Source organism: Rana temporaria, chromosome 3 (assembly GCF_905171775.1).
Source record: "Rana temporaria chromosome 3, aRanTem1.1, whole genome shotgun sequence".
Classification (NCBI taxonomy): Eukaryota; Metazoa; Chordata; class Amphibia; order Anura; family Ranidae; genus Rana; species Rana temporaria.
This window is the reverse complement of record NC_053491.1, coordinates 226,328,093-226,340,582: the sequence shown is the minus strand read 5'-3', so window position 1 is coordinate 226,340,582 and position 12,490 is coordinate 226,328,093. Positions and strand designations below refer to the sequence as shown.

Genomic DNA, 12,490 nt, shown 5'->3' with positions numbered 1-12,490 from the left:
GTTTTGTTAGGTTGTTACAGCATTTAAATAGTTTATAATCTAGAAATAGACCGTGGCCATCTTAAGTGTGGGCATCATGAAGCCAGACTGTATGACTTCCTGGATTTCAGCTTTGTATATCTCGCACATGCTCAGTGCACAAGCAATGTAATAGGTTTCAGTCAGGTTTGCAAGGACTACTGGGAAACATGATGCCTATCCCAGAAACCCTTGCAAATAGCCTAGGCAAATAAGGAGGAGGAAGTAATGAAGGACTACAAAATAAAGGTATTTACAAGCAACAAATTAAATAAAAATTGTCCATTCTGAACACTATGAGATTAGAGCATGCAGCACAGACAAACATAAAAAAATGGGTGGAACTCCACTTTAAGGTTTGACCTCATATTATATGGTTTTGGTAAATACGAAGACAAAAATCTACAGAAAATCGAATAGTGTGTATGGGGTCTTGCTTCTCCTCCATGGAGTAAGAACTTGCAGGTCTTCAGATCCTAACTTCTAGGGCTTGGAACCAGAGGTCTGCTAACTTTATTGATGGGCCTTGTTCATGAAAGTGCACCCTTATGTGGATAGGGCTACAAGCACATCTGGACAGGTTCTTGAGTAGTTTGCGACCCTGGCATTAGGGTGCTCAAAACAACCCTTTTTAACTTTATAAAAAGATGAAGCGCTACCTCAACACCACACACTAATAACTTCACTAGCAATATAAACAATCAGTGCACAACAGTGACCCCTAATGGGAGTAATAAATATAACACATAACTTTTAAATAGACAAAACAAAGTCCATATAATGGGTGCAATTTTCTTGTGCACCGGTGAAATCCGCAAGGTATCCAACCGTTAATGAATGGCAAATAAGTAACATCAAGTGGACCCCTCCACCAGTTACACTATGTGCTCACCTCCCAGAATGGCCCCCAATCGGGCTTGGTAGCACCTTCCCCTCCTGGTGTAACAATCCGAGATGATGTCTTTTTAAGCTCCCATCAGTGGGCTCGTGCAAGCGTAGTCTCTCATAGATGGTGACAACATATGGGTAAAGGAGAAACTAACATAGTGTAGTACTGTAAACTTTTTATTTAAAAATGATACAACTGTTCCACTCAATTTAAAATGCACTAGCCCCGGTGCATACATGTGATGAACTTGGGAATATACAGATCCATTCCTGGGGGTCACAAAATCATCCGCAAGGGCTTGTCACATTGCGTTGGTCCTAGGAAGCATAAGATCACCCAGGAGGGCAGCAGGGCCAAAGACTTGCAGATGATTCTGTGACCCCAGGGAAGGATCTGTATATGCCCAAGTTCATCACCTGTATCCACCAGGGTTGGTTCATTTTTAAATGTGAGTGGAAAAGTTGTATATTTTTTAAATAAATGACATTTACAGTACTACACTGTTAGTTCCTTCTTTACCCACATATTTTCACCATCTATGAGAGACCATGCTTGCAAGAGCCCACTTATAGGAGCTTAAAAAGACATCTCTGATTGTGATCCCAAGAGAGGGAGGTGCTACTAGGCCTAATTGGGGCCGTTCTGGGAGGTGAGCTCATAGTGTGACTGGTGGAGGGTCTGTCTACCCCATTGTGGAATGCTTGGACAACCCTTGATAAAGAGAGTCCACTTTCTAAATGCTTGCTTTCAGAGCACTATTGAAGGGCCTAACACCTACAAGTTTTTGACCCAGTAGGGCCTTGCAGGTGTCTAGTGTTGGTCACCAAAGCGCTTGGCTGCCCTACTTAAATCTTCACTAAGGAAATCCTTTTGAGTCGGTAGACCTTTCCTTGGTTGTCATGGACTTTCTCCCTTCTTTCCTTTTAGGGGATTTTGGGGTATTGAGCCTAATTTTGGCTCACCTATTCTCCTTGACTGTCTGACTTCTTCAGCCTCTGCCTTGGTATCCTGGTCATCTGCATAGTCCTCGTGGATCAAGGAATGTGATTGCAGTGGAACCGAAAGTGTCTGTGTCCATTGCAGGCCCATGATTATGTGTGATAAGCCCCTTGGGTAGCATGTAATCTCCATCCCCAAAGCAATTCCTTCCTAGGCAATCAGATTGAGGTTTCCAAATAAATTTGCCATATGCATATCCATATACCTGCATACAATATAGTGTCTGTACCTTTTTGACCATGTATATGCCTTGGGTATTAAGTTGCAGGCTGATAATTATCTGTTGAATATGTGTTAAGCAGGTGTACCTGATAAAGTGCCCATTGCGTGTATTTGATTGTATCAGTGAGGTTGGATGTACACATAGGTTTTTTTGTTTTGTTTTTCCCGAAAGGATGAGACTGACAGATTTCTTTGTGTGACTCATTATGCCCAATCTAAATCTGGCCATAAAGTTATGGGGGGGGTTTATTCAGTGTGCTGAATGCAAAACAAACTAATTCCCCCATCCACACAAGCAAGCTGGATAGAGGATACCTCCCCACTGTGCCATTGTATTCTAACAGTGAGTTTGTCGGGTGGGAACCACAATTGATGGATCAAGATTTAGCTAAATTGGCTAAATATCGATCGATCTATGGCCACCTTAAATCAATTTATGATTGGATTTGGTTCACCGTTTTGTATTTTTTATTAAAAAAATAAATAAATTTGCCAATCAATTTCTGTATTTCTGATTCCACTCATAATCAAGGCTTTGGAATTTACTGTACTTTGCTATACTATATATGTGTTTTTTTTTTTCAGTCCATGATATCAATTTGTTAAATTAAGCAATTTCTAAAAACTTTTTTTTGGGATAGTGTAGGGAAGGGTTAGGACTTATCAGTTCTCTATTGGGCTTTTTTTTTTTTTTCTTCTTGACAGCCTGTAGACACAAAAGAAACAGAGAAATTCCCTGAAATGAGGGAAATCCTCCATGGATAGTTGTGACTGGATTTGATGTCCCCTCAATTCTTCTACTGTTTACAGCTCAGAATCTGTGAATTTCTTGAGTCCCTGTAATCATCTCCTTAGTGGGGACACAGACTGCAAAAAAAAAAAAAAACTGTCAAGGTTGCTAAACCCTTTACTGCTCTAATCTAAAACTAAAAAAATGGTGCAGCCGCACACTTGTGGGTTCGTAAATACCTATACAAAAATAAATGAAACAAAGTTTTGCATTTTAGAAGGTATATAGGAGAATATGTATTTCTAATTGAACATCATATTGTATGTTTAGCTATATTGCCATGGCATTCATATTATGGTTTTATTTTTTTTGCATGGCTTATTTTCTTTAATCTTCTGTATTTTCACCATCTAGCCACTGCAGAGGATAGACAATGAGTTAGAGCTTCGAGGGGACCAACATCACATGGGCAATTTCCCATTCCACCACTCTCACCCTGTGCCTGCAATACCCCATTCAGCGCCCATGCATTACCTCTCCCATGATGCACTGCACCAGGAGCTATCCTTTCCAGTGGTAAGTGCGCAGTCAGACACTTCTCCAGTTAAGTGTTTGGTGAATATTCTAGGTTAGAATAAAAAAAAATGCATTTTAAAAAGAAAATTTACATGTACCTAGTAACTTCTTTAGTGTGTGTGTGTGTGTGTGTGTGTGTGTGTGTGTGTGTGTTGTTTTTTTTTTTTAAGTTATCTTGTTTTTTGCTTGTGGTTTTAAGTGATTTTGTATGTGGAGTATAATTGTGTTTTACTTTTGCAAATTTGCAGCCATATGCCCATTTGATGCCACGGCGAATAAATGCTCAACGATATCGGCTGCAGCAACCACTTCCACCTCCTGCACTGCCCCCTTCATATTATCCCAGCTTTCTCCCCTACTTTCTGTGAGTATTTCTTGCTGTAAATCCTGGGATTAAGATATATATTATATATAATATTTTTTTTTTTTTTTTAAGATTTTCTTCATTAATTCATTTGTCCCAGTGATAGGAGTGCTACCATACTTTTTATTTTATATGCTTTTTTTATTTTCTTGCTTTTGTAAAAAAAAAAATGCAAATTTAGTGCAGTGTTTTGAATCATCACATTGTTCACATGCTTCTTTCAGTTCCATGCTTCCTGTATCTCCCACTTCTGTTGGCCCAGCAATCAGTTTGGATTTGGATGTGGACGATGTGGAAATGGAGAACTATGAGGTTGGTTTAACTTTGAATTCCTCATATAATCTTTTCGTGATCTTCATTTGGGAGAAAGGAGCATCTTTTAAATGATTTTTTTTTTTTTTTTTGTTCTGCAGCTTCTAAATCTTACCTAAAAGTGCAAAGTTGTTTTGTTAGATTCTGCCATCCTTTTTTTTTTTTTTTTTCTTTTTTTTTTAACAGGAAATTTTGCCATCCTTCTGGTGGAGAAAATATAAGTTGCTATACTGTTAGGCATGCCTGATGTTATCCGTATTAATTTGTGACATATATTGGTAACATTGTACCCAATTTCCTTATTGATCTAAAAATAGACTTTTGAGCTCGCTCACTAACTACACCACATCCCTGGCAGGCAACTCTGAGAACTTTCCAGCATCCTGTAATTGCCAGGCCTTTAAGTGTGCAGAGCGCTATATTGCTTGAGTTACATTTCACACCTGGGATTGTGGCATTCAAGCTCAATGGTCTAAATGCTATCTGCTTGTGTCTATTGTTTTCTGTGGCTTCTCCCAGTGAGCCAGCCACCAACAAATTGTGGGATGTTCTGCATTCAACTCGTCAATAAAACCTTTGACTTATCTCATTTAGATAAATTGATCTTTCCTTTTAGGCATTGCTTAACTTAGCTGAACGCTTAGGAGAAGCAAAACCTCGTGGACTCACCAAAGCCAACATTGAGCAGCTTCCATCATACCGCTTCAACCTTGAGAGCCACCAGTCTGAGCAGACATTGTGAGTAATTGAGGGAGATGTCTCTACCTCCCATTATATGTTCACATTCCTACGATCCTAAGCAATTTTATAAACCTGCTTTACTAAATAACACACGCTTATTGTAATACACATATTTTAATGGTGTATGCTAATAATCATAAGAAATTTAAATTTCATAAGACATGTGAAAGTACAATATATATGTGAAGCACCGCGTAAATTGACAGCGTGATATAAGTGCCTGTAATAAATAGTAATTTTTAAAAGAAAGATTTAATAAATAGATATAATGATTGATCTACTAACAACAAATCGTTTTGTATAGAGGGGTAAACAAATTGTATAGAGAAACATAACCTGGACCTACACTCAGACTTGCAGTCTTGCAGAACTTGGTAAAGAAAAAGATATATATATTTATTTAAATGGGGTCTTTGGTAGTAGATGGCTCTAATGTCTGATACATAGTTTGGCGATGCTTCCAATGGCAGTGTTCTGTTTTAGAGCACATTGCCAGGTGTATTTTCTCTTCCTTCCCCAAAAGCAACGTGTCCTCACTTCCTACTCCCCCCTCCTCCTTCTGCAATATATGCAGACTTTTAATTTCCTGTTTTTAGTCAGATTGGAACATTTTGAATTCATTTTTTTAGGCCAGGGGTCTTCAAACAATGGCCCTCCAGTTGTTCAGGAACTACAATTCCCATCATGCCTAGTCATGTCTGTGAATGTCAGAGTTTTACAATGCCTCATGGGATGTGTATTTCCGCAACAGCTGAAGGGCCGTAGTTTGAGGATCCCTGGTTTAGGCCGTCTCTCTCTTGAGGGTAAAAAAGCATGACGGTTAGAACCTCCATTAGCAATTTACCCAGTGGAATCCTAAACCATTTCCTAAAACACCAGTAATCCTCTGACTCACAAATGGAAAGCTGTTTCCACAAAGTCACTAACTATGTAGGTATAGGCACACCACCATATTATAGTTTCAAAATGCCTGAAAAAAATACAGTTTGAAGCTGTGCACTTCAACTATTTCCAAATTTTTGTATGACGTTTCCAAAGGAAAGGATAAGGTCTCGTTCACACCATGATGCAGAGACGTCAGTATTTCTGCAAACGTTCAGCAAGGGCACAACAAAAAACAATTGTTCTCGATGTGCCCTGTTCACACCACAAGATTGGTATCGCGTGAATTTTTTTTCTGCGCAGGAATCTGTTACATGTATGCAGTTTTCGGAAAAAAATTACGTGACATCAACACTGTGGCGTGAACAGGGCACGTAACTGACGTGCTTAAAAACTCATGTAAACTCGTGTCTCTGCAAGTGAAATCTGCACAGTTTTCTTATCAGTTTTCATGAACATATGGTGTAAACAAGCACTTTTTATAACTTTATGCTACAGGTAAGCCTATATTAAGGCTTAACTGTAGCTACCCAGGATATCTCCTGCACGGTTTAGGAGATATCCCCCTGTGTCTGCATGTGCCGAACTCATCGGCACATGTACACTGGGGCAAACTAAAGCAATGGCACCTATGTGCCGTTGCTTCAGTCTTTGTGTCGTTACCGGCGGCTCCCGCACGCATGTGCAGGAGTCATGTCATCGCAGCTCCGGTCAATCACAGCGCCGGAGCCGCGATACCCGGAAGTAACTCAAGGACGACATGGCGGCCCGAGGGGGAGATGTGGACCGCTGCAGAGCTTTCGATCGGAGGCAAGTAATACATAATGAGCTATGCATACTAGCTCATTATGCCTTTTTGTCTTGCAGGGTGTTTTTGTTTTTATTTATTTTTTTTTAGGAGGTTTACGTTCTCTTAAACCACTAGAGTACCGGGCCATCGTCAAATGACGGCTCCACGGTTACTCTGAAAATTATTGCGGCCACTGGGGGTCGCGCGCGCGTCCCCGAGATGCCAATGCGCGTGCCTGGCGGTCGCGATGTCCGCCAGGCACTCGGAATCGGCGGCTACAGGGACAAGACGTGGAGCTCTGTGTGTAAACACAGAGCTCCACGTCCTGTCAGGGGAGAGAGGAGACCGATCTGTGTCCCTTGTACATAGGGACATAGATCGGTCACCCCCCTTTCCCCACAGTTAGAACACAATTTAGGTATACATATTAACCCCTCCCTCACCCCCTAGTGTTAACCCCTTGAATGCCAGTCACATTTATACAGTAATTAGTGCATATTTATCGCATTAATCGCTGTATAAATGTGAATGGCGCCAAAAACGTGTCAAAAGTGTCCGATGTGTTCGCCGCAATGTCACGGTGACAGTAAAAAAAAAAAATCGCAAATCGCCGCCAATACTAGTAAAAAAATTAATAAAATAAAAATGCCATAAATCTATCAGCTATTTTGTAAACGCTATAACTTTTGCGCAAACCAATCAATATATGATCATTGCGATTTTTTTTTTTTACCAAAAATATGTAGAAGAATACATATCGGCCTAAACTGAGGAAAAAAAACTTTTTTTTTTTTTAAAAAAATTGTGATATTTATTAAATAGAAAAGTAAAAAATAGTGTGTTTTTTTTTTAAATTGTCACTCTTCTTTTGTTTATAACGCAAAAAATAAAAACCGCAGAGGTGATCAAATACCACCAAAAGAAAGCTCTATTTGTGCGAACAAAATGATAAAAAAATTGTTTGGGTACAGTGTAGCACGACCGCGCAATTGTCATTCAAAGTGCGACAGTGCTGAAAGCTGAAAATTGGCTTGGGCAGGAAGGGGCGTAAGTGCCCAGTATGGAAGTGGTTAAAGTGTTATGAATTGAGCTTTATTTCTTTAAAACAAGCAAAAGGCCTCCTTTACACCATGGTGCAAAGATGTCAGTTTTTCTGCACACGTTCTGCAAGGGCTCAAAAGAAACAATTTTTTTTTCTGCGTAGGAATTTGCAATGTGTATGTAGTTTTCTGCACTGGAAAAAAAAAAGACATGACTTTAACATTGGTGTGAATAGGGCACATAACTGACACACATTAAAACTGAGGTCCACTTGCATGAAAACTGAGTTAAACTGATGCCTCCAAGTGAAATCTGCACAGTTTTCCCATCAGTTCCTATCCGTTTACATGCATGTATGGTGTGAACAGGCCCCATGTGATTTATGTTCAAAGTTTATTGGGATATGCTGAAAATAACTGTTACGTTTTAAAAATAAAGCAATTCTCAGATTGGCAGTTTTTATAAGTAAATCTTTTGATCTCTTACAGGTGCGTGGTGTGCTTTAGTGACTTTGAAAGTCGGCAGCTTCTTAGAGTGTTACCTTGTAACCATGAGTTCCATGCAAAATGTGTTGACAAGTGGCTCAAGGTATGTTGCTGTACACTTCTTTTTTATTTTTTTCATATCGCATATGTAATTTAGCCAGCACTTGCCCTAATTTTGTGTCTGTCTAAATACCATGTGTTTATGCTGCATTTATTCCGTAGTTTTTAAGCCTCATAACCATTTTTCAACACCAACCATAAATACTAAAATGGGCACCACACAGTGCAGTACACACTGGTGCGTTGTCGTGTTAAAAATTAAGCAGCATGTTGCTTTCATGAGACATCGACGCTTGTCAGCCACCTCCATGGATTTCAATGGTAAATGCTTTGTGACCGCACCAATAGCATTTATGGCATGTTAGTGAAGCATTTATAAAGTGTTAGCTGGGCACTAGGGGGGGGGGGGGAGACAGTGGAGGTTCCTGTATCCCAGAATGCACTGGGAAATAACAGAACCTGGACAGAGCAACTCCAGCCACTTCTGTAAAAAAAAAAAAAAGAGCAGCCATGTGTTAACACCATTTGCTTCTATGTGCAGGCAGAAGCATCAAGCCAGCAACAGTGCCAGGCAGGAGCAAAAGCATTGTGCATTTTTTTTTTACAGGGGCAAAGCTTTTTGTTTCAGAAAGGGCTGACGCAAAGCCAGGTGTCAAAGAGATCAAAGTATACAAATCCATTTTGCAGAGAATTCCCAAAAATGTCAAAGTAGAACATTTTCTCAATCTTTTTTTACAACCCCTTTAACCCCTTAGGTTCCACAGTGAGTATAACAAGCATGCTTTACTGCATATTCAGACTGATTTTACTGGGTTTAGTAACCTTTTAATAAATTGCCCCTAGGAAAGCAACAATTTCATAAGCATTTAGCTAGCAAGTTTTTTTTCCAAGGCAACAGAAACATCATAAATGCTATAGGCGTGTTAATGAGCATTAATTCATTCTTTATAATCAACAAACGAGAATTGAGCCCTTACTAAGGGGGTGAGTAATGCCGCGTACACACGATCATTTTTCAGCATGAAAAAAAACGCTGTTTTTCAAAAACGTCATTTAAAATGATCGTGTGTGGGCTACACATAATTTTTCAGGTTCTGAAAAACGACATAAAAAAAATTCGAACATGCTGCATTTTTAAACGTTGTTTTAAATGATGTCGTTTTTCGGGTTGTAAAAAATGATCGTGTGTGAGCTAAAACGACGTAAAAAACCTGCGCATGCTCAGAAGCAAGCTATGAGACGGGAGCGCTCGTTCTGGTAAAACTACCGTTCATAATGGAGTAAGCACATTCATCACGCTGTAACAGACAGAAAAGCGTGAATCATCTTTTAATAACAGGAAATCAGCTGAAGCGGCCCCAAGGGTGGCGTCATTCGAATGGAACTTCTCCTTTATAGTGCCGTCGTACTTGTTGTACGTCACCGCGCTTTGCTAGAGCATTTTTTTTTTTTTTAAACGATGGTGTGTGGGCAACATCGTTTTAATAATGAAGTTGGGAAAACGTTGTTTTTTTCATGCTGAAAAATGATCGTGTGTATGCAGCATGAGAGTTTAAAGTGTCAAACACTGGTATTCACATGCAGAGGGTGAAATATCTAAAGCAGGGGTGTCAAACTCCATTTCATCGTGGGTCGCATCAGCATTATGATTGTTCTCAAAAGGGCCGGTTGTTTCTGTAGGATTAGATATCCAGCGCATCCCCTCCCCTTACATTAGATGTCAAGAGCCTCCCCACCATCAGAAGTTGAGTCCCCCACTCTCCCTTACATCACAGTACACCCCCCTTTCATTATGCTGCTGCTGGGAAGAAGCTGGATGCATTGCTTGAAAGCAGAAAGTAAGGGTCTGGAGGAGGACAAGAGGAGGGGTGGAGCTCTTCTGCAGCTACAGGAGAGGTGCGAGGGCCACATAAAATGGCCTGGAGGGCTGGATTCGGCCCGTGGTTCTTGTGTTTGACACCTGTGATTTAAAGATATACCAGAAAAGTTTTTTTCACTCCAATTTTCTCTCTGAGGTTTCTTTTTTGATACAATAGCTTCTCTAAATGCAAGTTTCTGTCAAGGGTTGCTTCCCCTTTCCCAGGAACACTTAAATCAGGGGTAGGCAACCTCGGGCCTCCAGCTGTGGTGAAACTACAAATCCCGTTATGCCTGTGATTGTCGGGGTCTTGCAATGTCTCATGGGACTTGTAGTTCCAAAACAGCTGGAGGGTCGAGGTTGCCTACCCCTGACTTAATTAATACCATGGAGATATATATATGTGGTGCAAGGTCCATAAACACACAATGTGACAGGACTTCAGTTTACTCTCAAATGTTTCAAATTGGGTGTAGACTAATGCCTACCCACATTCTTTGCAACAGTATGCCTGACAGGTCCAGGTTAAAAGATTTGATTTATTTTAAATTAATGTTGAGGTTTGGTAGTGTGTATAATGTTTTTTGACTTTTTTCTTTTGTTTTTGTTTTTGTTTTTTAGTCCAACCGCACATGTCCCATCTGCCGGGCTGATGCCTCTGAAGCTCACAGAGATGGGGAGTGAGGACAGGAATTTTCCCTCTCACCTGCCAGTGCACAAACCCAGAGGGATCAACATAACGTAAACCAGCCTCCTTGCCTGTCTCGGATGCTTCAGCTTCCCCCTCCACTTGCACTTGTCCTAGCGGCTAGGACACAGCAGCTTTGAATCTGGAGGTGGTGTCAAGAGTCATACATTCCACTGTCTCCATCCTAGTACCTCTACACCCCAGTACTTCCCAGCTGAGCTCCTACATTATGTATTGTAGTTGTGGGACTTGGGAGGGATTTGAGGTGTGTTGGAGATGAATTGGGTTGCACATTGGAGAGTAACTTTTTCTCCCTTCCTCCAATGTGAGTAGCTGAGGCTAACAGGTTAAAAAAAAAAAAAGACCTGGATCTTTAAGGCCAGTGCTGACCCCCGAACGGGAATTTGAGGCATTACCAGGGGCTCCCTGTCTGCAAAATTCTTCTGTTAGTCCCTTAGTTGAGGGGGATGTCACAGCTGCTTATTTAAATATGTTTGCACTGAAGCCCTAGAGGGCCGTTTTTGTTATTTTTCTTTTAATTCTGTGGACCAGCATTTTATGTTCTATTACTTGATGCCATGAGAACTAATCACATTCAGAGAAGGTTGTAAAATCAGTTTGGCCTTTTTAAACTTTCTATTAGTATTGTTCCGTAATCTGTTTTTAATCTTGTCTCAAGCTTTGTTCAAACGTGTGTGGTTTTAGCAATCCATTCCAGTCTACCTGAGAGCAATGAAATGGTGTGATTTGAAACAAGCATGATTTACAGTAACGCAATAGATGTTTTTTGTGACCCAGTGAGAAACCTCAACCTTTGCTCTGCTTTAGATCAGTAACTTTTTTTTTTTTTTTTTTAAATGGAGCAGAGGTGAAAACTAGGAAGGCATCACAGTTTGTCTCTGCTAAATAACAGATAAAAGAAGACGAGGGCTCTTCGTAGTTTTTTGATCACCAGCTAACCCTTTCTTTACCTCTTGACCTCTACTAACGAGTCACTACTGCCATGTGCCATTTCATGTAATGCAAGTAATTATTGCTAATGCAGTTGTGTTGCAGGAATCTCTGCTCTAGCAATATCCTCGGTTAGATAGTTTTAGACGAGCTGTCTAGCAGATGTTGTATTGGCCAGTCTAGTGGTGCAGGAGCTGTTTGCCTGTGTTCCTTCTCCTGTCTTCTGCTAGCAGAAGCCCTGGTAATGCCTCCATAGTGTATGTTAGGCAGCAGATCACACAGTTGCAGGCTGGTGTGACGCAACAGGGTCAAATCCGTTGCCCGCCAAGCTGTGTTCTAGTGATTGCACTCGGCACCCGCAGTTTCCCCATTCAAGCTTCCCTGTGAGCAAACAAGCATGGGGTCATCTGTGGGCAAGCGGCTGCCTTATTTAATGATTTGTATCCGTTTTAAGTTCAAGTTTGCATGATAGAACAGCAACGAAAACAAGAAGAGCCAACCAATCATTTCCGATCTGTGTGCGCGTTTTAATGGTCGGACAGAAAGAGTCTGTCTAAATGTTTCACAATATGCATGTCTGAGCAGCTTGGAATATGGTATCTGCTAACCCTTGGCCGTCTGTGGAGTGACGTGAGGGGGGTGGGTGGGACTGGGATAAGCATTATATAGGGGTATGTATCATGCTGAGCTGATTCCTGCTGTGCACTTGTTCGCAAGCAGAAGGCACCTCAACTATTTGTTGGGATTTGATTTTGTTTTTTTTATTTTGTTGCCTGTAATGGTCACACTCGGGCAGGGATTGTGTGCGATGGGGTGTTCTTAGACCAAATGTAATGTAATTCAGTGAAAAGAGTGGCCCATAGCACATTACAGTGGGTAACTGC

The 12,490-nt window shown here is 40.7% G+C and overlaps 1 protein-coding gene across 6 annotated transcripts in view; it reads left to right on the top strand.

Annotated features, from left to right (window-relative positions):
- Positions 1-11,531, top strand: part of RNF44 (ring finger protein 44) — a 76,885-nt gene extending 65,354 nt beyond the window's left edge. For all 6 annotated transcript variants that reach the window (XM_040344387.1, XM_040344390.1, XM_040344393.1 and 3 more), the window contains 6 exons: positions 3,273-3,434; positions 3,683-3,798; positions 4,023-4,110; positions 4,727-4,848; positions 8,053-8,152; positions 10,589-11,531. In XM_040344387.1, the coding sequence (XP_040200321.1) occupies positions 3,273-3,434; positions 3,683-3,798; positions 4,023-4,110; positions 4,727-4,848; positions 8,053-8,152; positions 10,589-10,651 (651 nt within the window). In that variant the 3' untranslated portion in view covers positions 10,652-11,531. The remainder of the gene's footprint in view (positions 1-3,272; positions 3,435-3,682; positions 3,799-4,022; positions 4,111-4,726; positions 4,849-8,052; positions 8,153-10,588) is intronic.
- Positions 11,532-12,490: the final 959 nt, after the last annotated feature.